Source organism: Uloborus diversus, chromosome 4 (genome assembly GCF_026930045.1).
Source record: "Uloborus diversus isolate 005 chromosome 4, Udiv.v.3.1, whole genome shotgun sequence".
NCBI classification, from domain to species: domain Eukaryota; kingdom Metazoa; phylum Arthropoda; class Arachnida; order Araneae; family Uloboridae; genus Uloborus; species Uloborus diversus.
The window spans coordinates 117,152,778-117,173,205 of NC_072734.1; the positions used below are offsets into that span (position 1 = coordinate 117,152,778).

At 33.3% G+C, this 20,428-nt stretch overlaps 1 protein-coding gene across 2 annotated transcripts in view; it reads right to left on the bottom strand.

Moving 5' to 3' along the window:
- The window catches only part of LOC129221409 (restin homolog), a 126,491-nt gene that overhangs the window by 36,365 nt on the left and 69,698 nt on the right, over window positions 1-20,428 (bottom strand). For both annotated transcript variants that reach the window (XM_054855890.1, XM_054855889.1), the window contains exons 6-12: window positions 18,598-18,658; window positions 13,797-13,895; window positions 11,954-12,064; window positions 9,098-9,235; window positions 6,341-6,398; window positions 2,437-2,520; window positions 173-314 (exon numbers count right to left, since the gene is read on the bottom strand). In XM_054855890.1, coding sequence (XP_054711865.1) covers window positions 173-314; window positions 2,437-2,520; window positions 6,341-6,398; window positions 9,098-9,235; window positions 11,954-12,064; window positions 13,797-13,895; window positions 18,598-18,658 — 693 coding nt within the window. The remainder of the gene's footprint in view (window positions 1-172; window positions 315-2,436; window positions 2,521-6,340; window positions 6,399-9,097; window positions 9,236-11,953; window positions 12,065-13,796; window positions 13,896-18,597; window positions 18,659-20,428) is intronic.

A 20,428-nucleotide genomic window follows, 5' to 3' on the forward strand; every position in this document is an offset into this window, starting at 1 on the left:
TAAACATACATACTTAGTGTGAGTAAGTGCATACAAAAATTGAAAAATGTGAAAACTCATTAATAACATAGTTTCTAACTCAGAAATAGTTAACATAGTTACTATGTACCAGAAAGATGCAGAATTCTTTTTTGATAAAATTCTGTTTAGGAAGGCAATTAATTTTACGTACCTTTCTCTGTCTTGGAGTCTAGCCAAAATCGCTTGCGTTTCTGGGGTCTGTTCAGGCGACAGAAGCTGTTCTTCGAGGCGGTGTTTTTCGTTTTCCAAATGTTCTATTCGTTCTGAGGAAGAATGAAGTCTCCTTTCTAATTCTAAAAATAAATAAATCATAACATTGAGTTTTAATATCGACGATTCAACAGAAAAGTTGTATAGTTCATAAAATTGTGTAATATGTAAAACTGTTGATAATCGGAAGTAAATGTATAAGAACGTTAAAAAATAAAAGTTACAAATATTTTCAAGCTCCTACATTTCTGTTTTTTAATCATAACACCGTCGTTTTATGGTCTGCAAAATTAAGTGTTCTTTTCTATTTCTTTTTTGGTATAAATAATTAATTCATAAATCTTTTGTAAGCAATACGAGAGCAGTAGCAACTTAATTCAATCAGTACTTTTCACCCCTACACCACAACTCTTGAGATTGTACCACCAAGGCTGACATCTTGTCAATCCATGAATTTTAGAATGTTTTTTCAATAATAATTTAATACACAGTACACAGTACAAAACCAAATGAATTTAATCTTAATTTGAATGAAAATTAATAAAATAAAAACAAATTATGGTCAATTTACTCCAAAATAAACCCAATCCAAATTAAATGAAAAATAATCAAATAAACTTGGTGCTACAATATGATTAAAGTGAGAAACCAACGTAAATAAAGCAAATTCTCAAGAAAATACAGCATATAGCTATTTCAAGACTACAATGGAGCCTCTTCATTAATGCAAAAAACTCACCACACAACAGGAAAAAGTCGTGAGAGAACTGAACGCCACCACCGGTACTTATACCAAATCGGTCAACCGATCGGAATTCACGGCAAGAGACGACAAACAACCAATTGGCTAACAAGACCCCATTGTAGCCTTGAAATAGCTATATGCGGCATTTCTTGAGAATTTCTGAATCACATTAATCAACCTAAATGACTTTTATCTGTAAATGGTTAGACAATCACTCTAAAAAGGGAACAAAATTGAAGTCGCACACAAAATGTCACTCAAACGGTAAAAAAAAAAAAAAAAAAAAAAAAAAAAAAATTTGGAAAATTAAGTGGCCAGAGCATGGAATGGTTTTTTATATCTCTTGATTTTTTTTAATGGATTGACCTGGGGATACTTAATACTTCACGTAATATGTAATACCTTTAATATATTCTTTAACATTGTTTTGTTTTCTCTTTTAATTGAAAAACTTCTATTCTAACTAAACACAGCAGTTAAAAATCGAAAACGCAAGCATACCGAAAAGTTCTTTCGCTACCCTGGAAATCGTAATTAATGTATAACATGCTCTTCAAACGCATGTTTAGAGATGAGTATTTTATTGTAAGTTATAATGAATTAAAGATGATAGTTGGGGACAACGATGCGTAAAATTGCAGTTAATGTGAGCTTTGATATTTTTTTGGAAAAGTCTCGTTACCAGAGCAACACTGTGTACGAGCTACGTGTCATTGCTAAGTAATGTTACTGGTCTAGTTTTTCATGTAAATGTAACACTGGCGGGGTGAGAAGGATGAAAAGAATTCTGGGGAAAATGGAAACTAAGCTCAAATGATGGACAACGGATTAAACTGGAAATCCTATTTTTGTTTCTTTTCTGCTCTGAGTTTTATGAAGTCGATACTGCAGCAGAAGTAAATGAACAAATTATAAACTATCAGTAAAATATACTGCCCTGATCAGGTAAAGGGCAGTAACTGCAAAATTTTCCTTGTTCCCCCATTTTTTTGCATTTTTATCATTTGTTGTACGTTAGCTTTTTGTACAAGCTTGCTTATTTGGTTTCCGCAAAAAAAAAAAAAAAAAAAGTGTGAAAAAAAGTCTATAATTCCAACATATCTCTATTATTAGTATACAATTCAACACCCATTTCTTTAACTATCTTGAAAACTCATTTCTGCAAATACTGCCGTTTACCTTCCCACGGCCTTTACCTTCCACGTCTTTTTCTAATAAACCTCAATTTTCAAATAGATTGTTATTTATAAAGCATAGTTAAGAGATGTAGTTTCAGACAGTTACCACTTTGTTTTCAAAATCGAAGAAAACAACCTTGTAAAAAAGGAAGAAATTACATATTATTGTAAATTACATAGAACATACATTTAAAGATATAACTGAAAGGTAGATACCGTTTAAATCAATTAGAAATGTCGTTAAGAACAGCAAATTCAAGATAAAATGTCAATGGATTTTACCTTCTACTTTTTCTTTGGTAGTATGTAATTCCTCTTCTAAACTTGTCCTTTTCGATTCTAACTTTTGGAGTCTTACATTTAAATCTGAAAAGCAATAAATATTTCTGACTGAAACAGATTTAATTTACACCTAAATGAAGGCATGATAGACATGTATGTGGTGAAAAATGTTTTTAAAAAGCTTTTTATTTACGCTCGAGTAAAACGTCAACAACCTGGATGATTTGAAAAGTTTCACAAGTTCAAAATTCACTACTCTATAATAATTGCTTTTAAGTTCAGCCTTGAAATGAATTTGATAACTTTATGAGCAGTTAACTTTGTAAGAGCTTGCTTAAAAACATAGGATCTGACCATTTTTTAACTAATTTATTTAAGTTTAATATTTTAAAAAAATTACTTAAATCGGTGCACTTTCATTGCTTACACTTCTGTCGTGCGACATCACAAATGATGAAATGCCATTCAATGTTGCCATTCACAGAACAAAATATTTAATTCGCATATTTACTCACGTGTATTGGCAACGATATGGTTGATAGCAAGCGTAGAGTGCAATTTTAATTCGCTGTTTGATTATCATAACGTGGAAACGTAGTAGAAAGATGGGCCAAATTGCATCATTTGTGACGTCATAAAGACCACGCGTTGTTTGAAACATCGGACATTTTAAAAAATTAATTAAAAAAAAAAAAACTGTTGGGAAAATCAAAGTATTTTTTGGGTCCATGTAATTTTTTTTTTTTTTTTTGCTCATTCTATCCATTTCAATGACTAAAAGTAGTACTTTTGACTGAAGGAAACCACCCCATTGTTATTATTCTTTAGAATGATTAAAAAGTCTAGGGTCTGGTGGGGTAAAGTGGTCATAAAATCGTAGGTTTTCAACTCAGATAAATAATAAATACAATAAATTCTTTAAACACTTAAAGTTTTTTTGTTTTTATTTTACATTGCATTATTAAAGAACACAATACATTAAGTTTTAGAAAAATAAATATTGATTTAAGTAGTTTTATAACATTTGCTTTTTCCTTTGTATTTATGACCACTTTACCCCATGGGGTGGGGGAAAGTGGTCATAGCATGGGGGAAAGTGGTCATAGTTAAAAATAGAAGCAAAACCATTACAAACAACCCTAATAATTATATATTTCGGTTATTTTTATAGTTACAAGTACGTGCAAAAGCATATGTGTGTATACAAGAGTATATACGTGTCGTGTAAACATTAGTAAACACGTTTATATATGAGTAGATACATGTATGCATCAGATACATGCATGCACGTGTCTACTCAAGTATATACGTATATACAAGAGTGTATAAGCATGTATACGTTATTGCCTATATGAGTGTATACGTGTCTACACGAGTATATACGTGTCACGTGTATGTACGGGTATATACGTGAGTAAATGAACATCATATCTGTGTATGCACTTGTATCTCGAGTATATACGTGTATACCTGAGAATATACGGTACAGTAGACGTATACACACATATAGGGGTATACACGAGTTAGTTCGTGGACACACCCAGTGTTTGTACGTGTCTACTTACATATATATATATATTGTGAAGCAAGAGTATATACGTATGTATACGTGCAAACACAATCATATACCTGTATAGACGTATATACGTATATTCGCGTGTATACACCAGTAAGTGTATGTATACACGAGTATATAAACGTATACACATGTGTGCTTACAGAGTGAATCCAAGCTCTTGGGCAAAAATCTGAGGGGTGTGAGAGGAGAGGATAAGAAGTAAAAAATTATAAGGAATTTACGTTCGCTGACGCGCTACATGCACACAAAGCCAGAAACTGATGGATGCAAAACAAATCGCAATTTTGTTACACAAAGATGATTTTACCCAACATTTTAGTTTTTAAGAAATAATTAGAGCAGTTGTTAAAAGTTACGTCCTGTAGTAGCTCTAATACAAGCATCGCAACAAAGGTGCAGGGACTGATGAAAGTTTTTTAAAAGTCTCGTTATTGCAACAGAAAGTTCTTTGTGATTGCGACGCACATGTGTTACATTTGTTGGCCGCACATTTCATCAATCGCTTTAAAACTTTCTTGAGACCTAAAATGTTATGTAAAATTGTCTTTGTGTAATAAATTTGTCACTTGTTTTGTATTTATCAGTTTCTGTCTTTGCGTGCATGTAGCGCGTCGGCATTGTGTTTATGACCATATGTTCCTTATGATTCTTACTTCTTATCCTCCCTTCTAACACCTTTTAATAATTAGCAAAAAAGTTTAAACTCACCCTGTATACTTGTATATCACATGCTTGTATCCTTGTATGTAAGTGTTTACTCGAGTACGTACGCGTATGTACGTGTCTACCTGAGTATATAAGTGTTTATATATATATATATATATATATATATATATATATATATATATATATATATATACGAGTATAAGCGAGTAAATACGTGTACAGACGAATGTCTATCTGTATAGATTAAAAATACTTGCAGATACCCATATACGTATTTATTGGTTCATTTATGCGAATACGTCTATGTACGTGCCTACGAGTATATGCGCATGCATACGCATATACTCGTATATTCAACACCGTTTACTGTAAAAACAATACATATTAAGTGAAATTAATATTTAACTTATGTCTGCCTTGTACTTAACGATTAAGTGACATTAGAAGAACAATATTCGTTAAGCCAAAAATTATAACCACTTTACCCCATCTTACTTAAATTGTTCTAAAAAATTATCTAAAATACATTCAGCTAACTGCTAATGAGTAAAAGTTCTTGAGACATGTAGGAAGCTTCCCATGCAGTCAATCTGTTCATAATTCTAACAAACAAAATTTCCCAAGGAAGTTAAAAGGGGTGTTTAGATTTAAAAACTTTTCATGTTCACACAAAATATTTTTGTATACCAAATTAAATTTTGCCAGTTGTAAAATTTCGTATTCAAAATTTAGTTTCTAACAGCCCTACTCTATAATAAAATTTTCACATTCATTCGAACATTTATTTCCGAGCTATAGCCATTTATTTGACGAATGACCACTTTACCCCATTGACCACTTTCCCCCACCAGACCCTATCCTATTAAGCTAACCTGCTAAGCTGACTGGAGAAAGGAAGTATCATAAACTTTTTTTGAAATTAACTGCTATTTTTAAAAAATAGGACATATAATAAGTCTATAAAATGCAATTTACTAGAAGACTTAAAAATGTCTCATGCATCTTTATGTTTGAAAGAAATTATTTCAATTATAAAGCATTGCAGTGGCAGATTTGGAGGTTTAAACGTTGGAGTTTTGAAAAAGTGTAGCTCCCAATATTTGTAGAACTTGAAGGAAAGTCCCCTCCCCTTGCCTCATAAGGAATTCAATAAATTAACTGTTGGTAGAACTATATTGAACAATATGGTTTTTCCCTTAAAAGATTGTCCTTATTTGGGTCATTCCACGCGAAAGTATCTATTTTTCACATTAAGAAATAATTTTAAAAAGTCATAATCAAGGAACAAATGAAACAATCCTCGTAAAAACAGACAATTTGTCCCTTACGTGTCCCGATTGTATAAGTCATTAAAAATAATAATTTTAAATGGTAATAAACAAAATTGTATTGCTTAAGAAATCATAAATCTATTTAAGTTTTCTCTTTTTAGTGATTTCAGTTTAAAATGTAAAAAAAATGTATTCCACCCCCCCCCCTCCCCAATTTGTATTCCCATTTGTTAGTGTATTAATTTTTCAGGTTTGAATTATTTAACTTTTACTTTAAGCACAACGAAACAGCAACGCACTTGATGCTCTTCACATTTAAGGACCAAATGACTTACAGTGTATTTGACAACATAATTACATTGAGCAATAACAAGAAAAATACTCTTACCGTCTATTGTGTCTAGTTGACGATTTTGCCGAGATTTACTCTTTTCCAACTCTTTTTCCTACATTAAGTTAAAATAAGTAAGATTAGCAAATATTTTACAACTAGCAAATTTCCATGTCGTAAATGCAAAAAAAAAAAAAAAAAAAATGATTTTTAACTGCGTTTATTACAACTTAATTTAAAAAAAATAGCATTCCATAGAAATACAAATGTCATAGGAAATGAAAATTAGGAGTTCAAAGCTACTAAATAAATGTCTTAAATACAAAGCTATATTTTAGTACTGAAGTGAGATACTAGTATCATAGGCACCCATAGGGGGGTGGGTCTCAACCCCCCCCCCCCTAAAAATTAGAACTTTTCTGCATTTTGTACTTTTTTCTTTGCAAAAATGTAAAAACATTTCTTCTCCAGTCATTAATGAATAAGTTATTAAAAATTTCAAATTTTAATAACTCTAATCTGAACTGAAATCGGTTTCCATGAGGAACATGTATCCTACAAAACCACGGCTCAAATACCTGACCCCCCCTTAAAATTTTGCATATGGGCGCCCATGACTAGTACTGATACTCTAGTACTTAAGGATGATAAATGGTAAATGTTATAGTGATTTAATTAAAACACGAAAATTATTTAGAAGTAAACTGAATAACCACTGTATTTATACATCCTTGCATCACTTTGCTATAAATCAACTATGTCATGCTGTTTTTGTTCTGAAAATTATATCCTATATATCGTCAGTACAGGCTCATTGATATAGATCAGTGTAAAGAAATTGATACAGAAAAAAAAAAAATGCCATGCGAATTGAAAACGAGCTGATGTGTGTGTGCATCACATGACTTCCTTTTATTCCAATTTATTGTCATTTCCCCATTATTGGCAATTTTGGGGTCGTTGAAATGGATATTTCGGGTGTCTGTACGTTCCTAGGCATATATCCACGTGTGGTCGGGTCGAAAAAAAAAATTCAACATTCATTCGGGGTGAGAAAAATGGAAGTTATGGCCGATTTTTGTGTGAAAATTTTTTGTGAATACAATACTTCCTTTTTTGTAAAAGGAAGTAAAAATAGATCTTAATATCAACAAAATATGGAAGTACGCTAATGTATGTATAGAGGTGAAATACAGATATACGTATTTATTTGTCTTCATATATCTACGAGTAGACACTAAAGACTTAAATTTGCTATAAAATTACGCACAAACGTTACAGAAGCGAGCTGATGTGTGCATCACATGACTTCCTTTTTACTCCAATGTAATGAAGATAATGCATCGAAGTAAGCAAAGAAGCCCTTTAAATATTTTCACCCCAAGTTTGTTGCGAACCGAAGCAAAGAAAACGTTTTATACAGATAAATTTTCCCAATAGTGTCAATTTTAATGTGATTCAATGGCTAACTCTAAATATGGCCAAATTGAAACCTGATTTAAAATTTGAAAAACCACCAAATTTGTTGCCATGTTGGCGAAAAAACTTGGGGACTAAATACTTGGCGATATATCACCAAGTGTTTCCCAAATTATAACACCACTTGATTTTTCATTTAAATTAACAATGCTTTTCCCCCAAAAAGGTGTCAAAGACCCTCTATGGAACATCTGAATGCAACCAAAAGAGAAGGTGCACAACTAGACCCTGCTAGAAGTAAGTAGTCAAATTTCAACTTCTAGGACATACCGTTTTTGTGAGTTATGCGAGATACATACACAGTACACACATACGCCCATACGTACGTACATACAGACGTCTCGAGAAAACTCGTCGTAATCAACCTACTCAAAATGGATATTTCGGGTGTCTGTACGTTCTCAGGCAAATATCTACGTGTGGTCGGGTTGAAAAAAAAACTCAATATTCCATTCGGGGTCGAGCAAAATGGAAATTCAGGCCGATCTTTGAGTGAATTTCCTTTCGCGAATACTCTTCCTTTACTATAAACATATAATACATAAAAGAAAGTAAAAAGTTACTGGAAGACTATCCTCACTAACATTTGAGAACTAAAACTGGTAATTTAAACTCGATGTTGACTTTTTAATATTAAGGAAATAAATCTCAAGTAACAGAAACAGATGGGTTAGTTATAAAAAGTATCCTCGGTTAGTAGCTTTTGAAAATTCAATCACAGAACAATTCAAGTTTGCAACGGGCAGTGGTCATCCACTGCCACTCTTGGCACTTAACTTCTCCTCGTTGATACAAACCTAATGTTCTTTTGTCAAGTTTATTACAAGTAATTGTTTTTTGGTTCACATCTTACCTATTTTGTCTCAGGAAAAATAATTTTAGAAATGTCTTAGGTCTGAAAACCTAAGTTATTGATTAAAACGGATTTTCACGCTAACCCATTGAAAACGGCTTGATAGTTTTCCAGATGCGCCATGAACTCAAATTTTGGGAAGGTCAAGTATTATTAATTTTCCGAATGGAACTCCAAATTTTTTTGAATAATGATAGTTTAGCCGAATGGAACTCCAAATTTCGCGGAATGATGATAGGTTGCCGAATGGAACTCCAAATTTCGCCGAATGATGATAATGTTGCCGGATAGAACTCAAAATTTCGTTGAATGATAATTTTGTCAGCAGACAAAATTTGCCGAATAAGACAATTTTTGGAAGGTCACGGTGACTTCCCACCGGGGCACCCCTGTATCATTCAGTAATTATGAGGAGTTTCAACTGTAACCATTCAGCATCAAAAACCTGCATCTTAAAACCTAATGTTAATTAACGAACTCACCAGTTCAGATATCCTTTGCAGCAAATTCTGCACTTCTCGTTTCTTGTTATCGAGGATCAATTGTAGGTGCAGCAAATCTTCCTCCTGGCGTGTAGCCTCATCGGAACGAGGGGTAGGAACATGCACGGAAGGTTGTTTCTAAAAGGTAACATTTCTCATACAATTAAAACATTTTTTAAACAAATAAGGTTCTTTAGTGTCTATTACATTGTTGATCGATAAACACTGGCATGGAAACAATATATCGCAAAAAGTAATGATCGTAGATTCCTTTAAACACACACACACACACACACACAAAAAGTCAAGTTGTTAGAAGAATTACTCTTACGTAAAATTAGCAATGAGCTAGGTTATTGGTTAATTGTAAAACATAAACAATGATATTTTACTAAAACAAACTGTATTTGAAGAAAGGCATAACATTTGGTCGAGTCATTCTCAAAAATGCTTTAACAATGAATAAAAATACCCCAATGAATAAAAATACCTCTCTAAAAAAAGACATACACGGTCGAAGTTGCACTAATGCTGTTTAATTGACACTGCATTAATGCGTAGGTAATCGATTTCAATTTTCATAAAAATCAATTATTAATCGAGATAGAATCATAGATCTAGTACAACTAGATATACTACTCCGTAGCAGCAGTCACTGGTCGCTATTGAGGTCGCGATTCTTGAATTTAGTCAGGCAAAAGCGAAGCCTGCCCAGGATGTAACGCTAGTTGCATCCTCTGCAAAAGTTGTTCAAGCGCGTGCGCTTATCGGACGCTTGCCCGTCAATTCTTGCCCATGGAGTCTTGCATATGGAACCAGCTTCTCGTTGTGTATCTAGTTAATACTAAATCTAAGGATAGAACTAGGCAATCCATAAACTTTCCTTTTAGAAAACGTTTAACAGTTAGAAAGGTCTACTTCTTTTAAGAAGTATCGAATCGAAAATAACCTCAAGTGGAACAAAGTTTTCATATTCTTGTTGCTTCCTCGCTGCCGTATAGCAGTTTTTTTTTTTTTTAATTTTGATTATTTTTTTTCTTTAACTATTTATTGCTGTCTAAAGTGAGTCCTAAGAAAATATCTCCGTTTTTCTCGTGTTTAGGAGGCTTTACTTCTGGGATAGATTAGCAGATCGTTTAGGACGAAAAAATATTAGAGTGAGGTAGTGCGCAATTCCAGCTTCTATTGCAGTGAGGAAAACATTGAAGTATATCAACGGAGTTAGGAAGGGAATAGTTACGTCTAAGCAATAATGAGTAATAATCCCAAATATGATTGACATTCCCCGCATAAGCAAATGATGTGAAACGTTATTTAAAATACAGGTTCACTCAGCAAGTTTTAGGGAAATATTTTTTAAATGTGAAACTATTGTTTGTTGTCTTATTTTGTTTACAATTAAGGATAGTTTTCATTAGTATTGTCTCAAAATGTGGCAGTAAATAAAAAATTTCAGCAAGAAAGAGAAGTCATATCAGCCGAATCGGAAACTAGGGGTTTGGTCCTTGAGGGGACTCAGCTCTGAAACGTAGTAGTATAAATTTAATAAGTTTTAAGGGAGGGGGGGAGGGACCAAACTGATAAGTGGCCCACCTTGACTGTCGGTGGCCTTGAAAGGAAACGTCTTTTGGTGTTTTGTCTTAGTAGTTTGCTTCTAGCGCTCCGTCGCGACTAATTTCTGTATAGAACACCAGAAATAACCGATATTATATTCATGATCCTTCCACTCCGAGATTAAAGGAGTACGGGAGACCGGGGCAAGATGACGAGCCGGGCAAGATGACGAATGTCTTAATTTTTCCGTTTTCCACAAGGAAACAGCATCAGCTGGATACTACTGGTTCTCCTATCGGCTGTTCGTTCAGCAATAGTTTAAAGACGCTGAAATTGTCATATTTGTGTTAATTCTGAAGCTCTGATTGTTTACCGCTGCTCCGTTATAACTTTCATTCATGTGTAAATAAGCTCTGCTAAATGAATAAGAATGATAGGTTGTTTCTTTTCAGTATTTATGAGTAAATTAGTTTATATACTGCCTATTACCATGAATAAACGTTAATTAATCGCTTTCCTTGATGGCAGTGAAGATGAATTCTTTCAAACAGGCAGTCCGGGGCAAGATGACGGGCCGAAACACGGGGCAAGATGACAATACTTCTTCTTTGCAAGTCCTGCTTGTAAAGAAGAATATTGTGACTCTCCAACGTAAGAATGGTTCTAGTGCTGAAATGCCTAGAGTGTTGGCGTGAAGAATGTTTCAATTATAAAAAAGGCATTTTTATTTGTGACTATTGTTAGCTGCACAATTAAACACTTCAACATTACTTTGCAATTCATTAGGCTTAATTTGATGCTTTGTAAGATGTAAAAACACAGTAAAAATTTGTTAAACTATGTAGTATATTCAAAAAATAAATTGTGTTCAACCTTTTTCAGTGTTGTCATCTTGCCCCGAGGCCAAAGTCATCTTGCCTCAGTACTGGGGCAAGATGACGATTTGCTAAGGCTATGAAAAAATAAAAATGTCCTTCATTTATTTCATTTGAAAAATTAAATGGTACTATATTTAATACTACAAAGGACCACTCCAACAGCTCATGTAAAGGAAATTTTATTATCCTTAAAAATAAATTAATAAGCAACGAAAATTGTTAGCATAGTCATCTTGCCCCGGTCTCCCCTATACATTAAGTCAAACTCAGTGCGTTTATTTATTTATTAAAGTGCACATTTCATTTTGTAATAGTCAAAATTTTCAAAAGTCAAAATAAATAATTTGACTTTTGAAAAATGCAAGTAAAATGAGAGGGTTTTTCAAAACGAAATAGTTTTGAAAACAAATTCCAGTTAACTTACCTGTTTCATTTTTTGCACTTCTTTGACTTTTTCTTCCGATTGGCGAAGCTTCGTTTTTAAAGAATCGATTTCTTCATTCAATCGTTTCATTTCTTCTTTTAATATACTGTCCTGAAAATCGATCATATTTTTCAGTGCAGTAAATTAAATTTCCATTTCATATAAATTTATTCTTAAGGAAGTAAGCACAAATATAAAATTCTGATGTTATTGTCAGAGCTTTGAGGCGAAGTATTTTGTCACAACGATGTATAAAAGCTAGTGCGATCAACATGTTTTCATTAAAGTGCTTATTTTTTGGTACATCAGTTTCACGCATGCAACCAAAAACTTTTATTGAATAGGTTTTGGAAAGCTAAGACTCAGAGAAATCCCGTTACAACGAATACCAATAAAACGAAATACCCAATTCAACGAAATAAATGTGCAGCCCCAATTTGATTGTCATTACACTGCTTGAATTAATTTCATTGAAAGGAAAGGAATGTTACAGTGAACAAATTTTCTGTCCCTTGAAGTTGGTTATAACGGGATTTCATTGTAGGAGCCCGGTAGGTGCTTCTATTTAGCGTGATTTAGAAAAACTTTTCAATGCAATGTATCATATCATGCTTTTTCAGTATATCATGAAGTGATGAACAATGGGGGCCGTGCATCTCCAGAAATATAAATATGCATCAATGCTAAACATAATCAATTTCATTTTCAATCTTTGTCTGTGAATGTAACTTAAACAAATGCAAATAGTACGTGAAGGTTCTTTACTGAAGATCTGCAATGCGAGTTGTATGCAACATGGGATGCTTCAAAGATTTTATTTATTTATTACTTTTTATTTATTTATTTTTTTTTTCAAATTTTTACAACGCAAATTTTTTGAGGTAAAATTGGGATAGTAGGAGGGAGACTGACACGCTGGTTTTACACCGAAAATAAGTAAAAAAATCCAGTAAGAAAAGGTTGTATTTGATACTTATAAAATCATTTTAGGAAGGAATACCTCCCGAGTCTCTCTCCTTGCTACAAATGTTGATGCTTTTGAACTTTTCATTTCTCTAGCGCCTTGAAGATTGTTGACGGTTAATGTATTGCTTCCTCACCCCTAAATAAAAATGATGGCTATGAAACAGTAGAAAACTGAAAAAAAAGTGGGGGGGGGGTCTATTTCCAAAGGTGTTATGGGAGAAAATGGTGGTCATATTTGGATTCAAGATATCACTTTACAAACGAATTAACAATAAAAGTGTCAGAAGCATTTTGTTAGTTCTTTATTTCTTTCCTTCTTTAATTATTGTCTTGCCCGATACATCTAATTTTGCAACATGTAAGACATTCAACTCAAACGAAAGCATTTTTAAAGATGTTAAGTACTTTGAGCATTAAATCGCGCTTCCGAAAACAATAACAACGATCTTTAAGAGAAAGCAAATTTTGTTCTTTGTAGTGGGAATTTTGTTGAAATGGAATTCAAGCCAAGCAATATGTAATAATATCAATTAAAAAGGTTCTGAACATTTACTTTGTTAAAACGGATAGTTCGTTGTGTTGGTATTCGGTGTAATGAGATTTTACTGTACTATTCATCTTCCCTAGTTTAGATAAGCGAAAATGTTCGTTGCCATCAGAAGTTTAAATTTGAGCTTGTAAAAGAAACAAGCTCAAAACATGGCTCACAATAAATGTGTTTTATCTGCAGTTTGCCCCCCCCCCCCCGAGTTCCATTCTGTGTTTCATCACCCATGTTGCAATTTAATTGTGGTTGAGATCACAAAATTCTCCACCTTTTGAAAAACTGGAAACGTTTGGCGTCGTTAAAAATGAGTGATAAAAAATGAAAAGTTACCGGAGTTGTTCCGCGTGAAATCAAATCATTTTTTCGAATTTCCTGCTCCAGTCTTCTTTCCAGATCTTCAATTTTCTGGCGCTCTTTTTGTTTATCTGCCTGCAAAAGAAAAAGTGTTCCTAAAATCTAAAAAGAACAATCTCATGTTTCGGTTGACTTATATCACAAAAGCAAAAACAAATCATAAGTCTTATTTTTTGAACTTATAGAAGATTTTCTTCTTTTTAAATACAAGAGAAGCATCAATCAAACACAAAGATATATTTGACTACACAAAGAGTTCGAAACAGTTAAAGTAAATAATAAGTTACAAGAATTTTTAATATTGGATATATTTTAAAAGCATGAACTGAACATGAGCAAAATGGTCATATTTTATGAGTAAAATCATTGATGTGATTTTTTTTCAAATATAAAATTAAATGAATTTGGTATAATATAGCCTATGCAATCACAGTGATAGTAATTTTGAGCTGCATAAAAATAAAATTTAAAAAAAAAAAAAATGAAAAAAAACCTTATCTTAGATTTTATTTCTAATCGTTGTATAAAAAGATACCACCCTCGGCTGATGGATTTTTTAAAGAAGTTCTAAGTTTTAAACATCATAGAAAGCACCAGGTGTTAGCAGTTATTACTATTTTGTAAATAGTTGTGTGGGCCTGTGTCACTGTTCACTGAGGATGGTGGGAGTGTTGTCAGAAGTCGCCGTATTGCACGAGTTCATTAGGTCACGAAATAAAGATTAACCAATGAAGAAGTTCCTCCTCTAATCGGGTTGAGCAGAAAGAGGCATTTCTATCAAAGAAGCATTCGGCCCAAGGAGCATGAACAAACACGAGTTAACTTAAAATCGCATAGTACTCGGATCTAAGAAAATCCTGGAAATCTTTTAAGCCCATGGCAACTGTTCAATAATCCATCGCCTATTGGGACCGGAATAGACGTTTCCCTTTTCTTGCTAGCTTGACAGCATCTGTACAGAAATGTACAACGCCGTACATAACTATTATATTTTATTTATGAATTTTGTTACGTATGAGAGTTTTTATTGGATTCAACTGAATGCCCAAATTGAACAAGTGGTTAAGAGCCTGTCCCAGAGTGTCACGATATGCATGTTTCGGAAAAGCAGTTTGGCGAAGCTTACCAATCAGAATGTGTTGTGATTCGTAAATGCTTCACAAAATGATCTACTTTCAGAAATAGTTCAATTTCATTTTAATACGTTTTCCATCACACAGACATGTCTACATCACATTTTTCGACTGCTTTTTTACGTATCACACAATTATTCTTCCCGTAAGTTAAATCAAGAGTGCATACTTTATTTCATGTGCATCCAACTGAAATAGTTGTTGACGTACTCTTTACCTTAAGCTACTTTATGTTTTCCCTCTTTCAAGTAAAACGTTTTGGCCGACGGAAATGACTTTTTAGATCTCTAAAAACATCGTCCTTCGTATATCAGTAGCCTATTAGAGAGGTTTTACTGCATGAGAGTTTTAGCAGTAAGAATGGGCTTCCGATGTTGATTGGTTTGCCGATTCATTGCAAAAAATCCCTCTACCATTACATTTAAATATGGATTTAATGATGTTCAATTATTTAAATATTAATTACGGAATCGGGATGTAAAGTAGAACACAGTTAGTTAATCTTTTCAAAGCATTTTTCAAATTGAAAAAAAAATCTATTGTTTACAAAAAAGAATTGTGGGACATCCTTTTGCTGCAATAAACGCATTTATTCTGCAAGGAATGCCTGTCAGTGCAATTTACACCACTTTCTGGAGTTAGAAAAACTCAAGATGAAGAAACACGTGTTATTTGTGTTCCACTTTCTAGTCAAACAGTGTACACAGTTCTTAAAACTACATCTTAATGTTGTAAACACAAGGCATAATCACTCTCAGTAGAGGAGACTATTGTACCTTGGACCACTTCTAAAACTTTTTGGTTTTCAAAAAAAGAAGTTGTGATTTTTATGGTTTTTAGTTATTAAAATTTAATTTCAAGCCTTTTTGCATAAGTAAAAAAAATATTTCGGATTGTAAAAAAAATATTTTTTCATTTCTGTACATTTTCCACAAATTATATGTAATTTGATCCATGGTACATGATGCTCGTGTAACTTGAGACAGACCTCTTGTACTTGTTTAACTGCATAACTTACGTTGTATTCAAGTTTATTGGAGCAACTTTCATTCAACTTTCTTAAGTGCCTAGTAATGGTTGACCTGCTCACTTTGAATACTTTTTCGGCCGCTCTAAAAGTCATTTTTACTTTCTTCTATATCTAATACATAGAAGAAAGTATTGGATTCGTGCAAATTTTCAAATTTCGAATTTTGACGGATTCGAACGTTTTGAGGTGTGCTGAGTCCATTTCGACTATTTTTTGAAAATGTCTGTCTGTCTGTGTGTGTGTATGTATGTATGTGTGTGTGTATGTATGTATGTGTGTGTGTATGTGTGTGTGTGTCACGTCTGTGTGTGACCAGTTTTTTGTGGCCGCGCTACAGCAAAAACTACCGCATGAAATCGAACGAAATTTGGTACACATATGTGCCCCTATGTGAACTTGTGCCCATTGGTTTTTGGCGCGAATTCCTCCAAGGGGGGTGGAGCAATGGGACGTTTTTTGAGTTACGTGTGCTTGCTATTCCTCAGGAAGTAATTGGCAGAATCAAACAAAATTTGGTCCATATGTTGCTATTAACAGGAACAGGTGCTGATTCAATTTTGGTGTCAATAACTCAAACGGGGGTTGAGCTATAGAACGTTTTTTGTCGTCAATTGTGACTGCTGTATCTCAAGAAATAATGAACAGAATGAAAGAAAAATTTATCGGCAAGTAGTCCTTAGTGGGTATAAGAGCTGATTTTATTTTGGTGTCAACAGCTAAAAAGGGGGTAGCGCAATCGCCCGTTCTTTTTTTTCCATTGTGAGTGCCCTATCTCAAGAAGTAATGCTACGTTCTGGTTGAAATTTGGAATATATGTGAATCCATATGTAAACAGACTTTGGTTCAATTTTGACGCCAATCGCTACCAAGAGGTGTCGATTTTTTTTTTTTTTTTTTTTGCGAATAAAAATAGCTTTATTAATGCAACAATAAGAAAGATAAATCGTAATAGATTGTCGTCTGCGTATTTCTCGTGATTTTAATTGAATGGAAATGATCGGAAATATTATCTCAGTGATTTAAAATTTTTAACTGTTGCCATCTTATGTTTGTTAACAAATAAAATATTTGTAATTAATTCAAGCAAGGCTTTTAAAATAACTTTCAATTTTCGCTCTTTGCTTTGCTTTTGCAATAATTCAGACATTGGGATAGTCGTCAAGTTTTTGCATGTGTAATTTTGTTTTTGTTGGGAATATTGCTTCCTCGTCAAGCATGGGGAGGGATCAGAAAAAAAAAGAAGAAAAATATAGAATAAAGTTTCGTGATGGCCCCAACATACTAGTTTGTAAGGATCATTACTTCTTACTGCTTCAATAGCATTTTGCAATGCCTCAACAGCTACTGGATCCCTCTTGATTCCAGTTTTACTTCGAGGCATGATGAAATCCTACCTAAAAAAAAACAATCACTACAACCTATTGTATCTTGATCCAGTGGTTCAAGGTACAAGATGTAGCTTGGTTTCAAGGTACACGAGTGTGCATGTTTATACAAAAGTGGCTACTCTAACCTAACAGCTACGTAAAAAGTAAAGACTAAATATTGAATCCGAGAGATAGGCAACATATATAATAGTCAATCAGTTGGGTAACACTAGTCTTTAAAAGTCCAATTTCATTTAAGTAGCACTGGAATAATTTACTTTTGTTTGCACAAATCAAAAAACAGTCATTGTCCACATAAAAGCAGGAGTTTCAACCTACAACTCATTCTGGCAGGTGGAGAGACTGTCATGGCTGACATAGTACCGTGATTCCTCACTAGGTAAAAGCGCTAGCTGATTAGAGTGCATGGCGCAAGGTACACCATGGTCAAGATACAAGTCTCCCCTACCACACAGAAATTTTTTAAGATGATGAAGCTACTGTCTCACCACCGATAGCATGAAAAATCGAAAATCCGATTCAGTGGCGGCAACAGACACAGTTATTAGTTTTGCAAGGGTACCATTTTTTTTAAGATGTGTCTTAGCCTCTAAATTGAGCAGAATCACATTGAAATGAACGAAACATCTGAAACATTTATTTTTCTTTTTCTCCTTCATTCAGATAGACTCATCTAAACTGGCTGCTTGCCAGTTCTATCGTAAACATGTTCAGACATTTTTAGTGTTCTTATTTGTGATTTTAAACTCAATTAGTGGTATGGCGGTAGTACTATACCACACCAATGTAGTTTCTTAAACTTACACAAGTTTGCGTGTATATTCGACGTTGCCTTTGCTCTGTATTTTATGAAGTTTATTATCTGTAGTAAAAACAATGAATATTTCAGGACCTGATGTTGAATTCTAAATTTGGCCATCATTGGATTAGTTATAAATTGAAAGAAACGAACAGTTTGAGTAGGTTTTTTTTTTTTTTTTTTTTTTTTTTTTTCACTGAGTCTAATTTTTTCGCCTTAAACATTCTTCAGAAGGGTACTTTATTTGTTATGTAGAATAAAACAACCCATTTTGTTTGTTCTTGATGTATATTCTTTTGGAAAAATAGCATTTAAAGCTAAGTTGATTGCTTATTATTTCAGAATGTACCATTTGATTTGAAAATCGAAACCATCCAGCTTCTGACCACGAAATGTAAAATATGTGCTATAAAGTCCTGGATCTTACTTCTAAAGCATCTTTGTCGATACATTCTTCTTCTATGCGAAACTCCAGTTCTTCAACCTTCCTAGAAATGAAAGAAATTCAAAATACAATAATGATAATACTTTTGGCTCTTCATACACTGTCAAAACTACGGGTGCCTTTGACTAACTATTTGGCTCCCTAGGGTGAAAACGTGAGGCCTCGGCTACATCCAAACTCTTCCCCGTGCTGAGAAGGATGACAGGTGAGCTGTCAGAGTAACTATTGTCTGGAACTTCCTTTGTGCAAAGAAAGAAACTTAAAAAGCAAGTTCAATACAAATCCGTATGTCCGCCATTACTGGTCACGAAAACAATTGTAAATCCCCGCGGAAAGCATTCGCCAAGGGAATGATAACATGCCAAATTGTTGCACTCCTTTCGAAAGAGCATCCGGTTCTCCGGTGCAGCTAGCCGTAAATAATAGGGTGCTTTCATGTGGTCGTTTTTCCCAAATTTCAATAGTCTTTCTCGCTAAAATTATTTTCCGATACAGAACTTTAAGACGATTTCTTAGCGTACTTTCTGTGTCATAATGCTCGCATACTAATTCCGGTGCAAAAACAATGAAAAATAATTATTACTATAAATAGACATGGTACGAAGTTTCGGCTATTTCACCACAGCATCGTCCTGGCCGAATCATGAGAAGTGATTCTGCCGCTTCAGCAGATATTTTATGTTGGAATAAAGATTTATGTTGTGAGTTTCATTTTACAATTGTAATTATATAAAATAGTGTCTATTAAGTTTACGCAATTATGCCATACAATGAAATAAAATAGATAAGTACATTTAATTAAATTGATTGTAAGTATTGAACACTTGGAACCAGAAATTGTCCAGAAATTAATTGCATATTCTTTTAACTTGAACGTTTTTGGAGAAAAATAAGTTTAACCTCTATATTCGAAGTAAATAAGTACGTAGCGTTTCTTTATTTTAAAATAGATTACTTGGCTGTAAGGATAAGGGGAGGTAAGGATAATCTTTTAAAACATTTTAAAAAAGAGTCTCAAGAGAACTTTTTCCTTTTAAATAAAAAAATGGGGGGGAGGGGTAAACTTTTTTCGGCTTCTTCCATAAAATATTTTCCCGTAGAGATTGTTCAAAATTATTAAAAGTAGTCTTGGATTATAAAACATCCCACGAATTAAGCAAAAAAAAGTTAATTGAAAATGAATTTTTATTATTTGTATTTTATAAAGCAAAATATGAAGAAAGAGACTATTCTTTGCACATCCACGTTTTATCACTTTAAAGAAAATAGTTATTTGTGATTTCTTGTTTTTTTTTTTTTTTTTTTCAAAATAAATACGTCAGCTCCGCTTAATCGGGTAACGGATATGCAAATACCCCGCGTTTACGAACAAAATCTCCTGGAACTGAAAATCTCCACGTAGACGCAATGTTAAATATCCTCGCTTAATGCAACAATTTCCCCGGACAATCGAATAATATTAATCAGCTTTAGCAAATAATTTTGTTGGGAAAAATTTTGAATAAATTAGAAAAAAATTAAGCAAGAACATTGATTGTCGTTGAAGGCGTGAAAAACAACATCCATAGTCCATGAAAACGTTTTCAATGTTTTTAAAAGAACAGTGAAAGAAATTTAAAAATTTCTTTTGTCTTTGTCATTACAAAAAAAAAAAAAAACAGTCGATAATGAAATTAAATAACGCAAATAAATATACGCACTTTAGGCGATGATGAGGAATTAATAAATATTAAATGTAAGATACGGTAGACGAGAAGGGAAAAAAGGGAGTCAGAAAAGTGTTCCCAAAAAGATCTTGAGTACAAGCAATTTA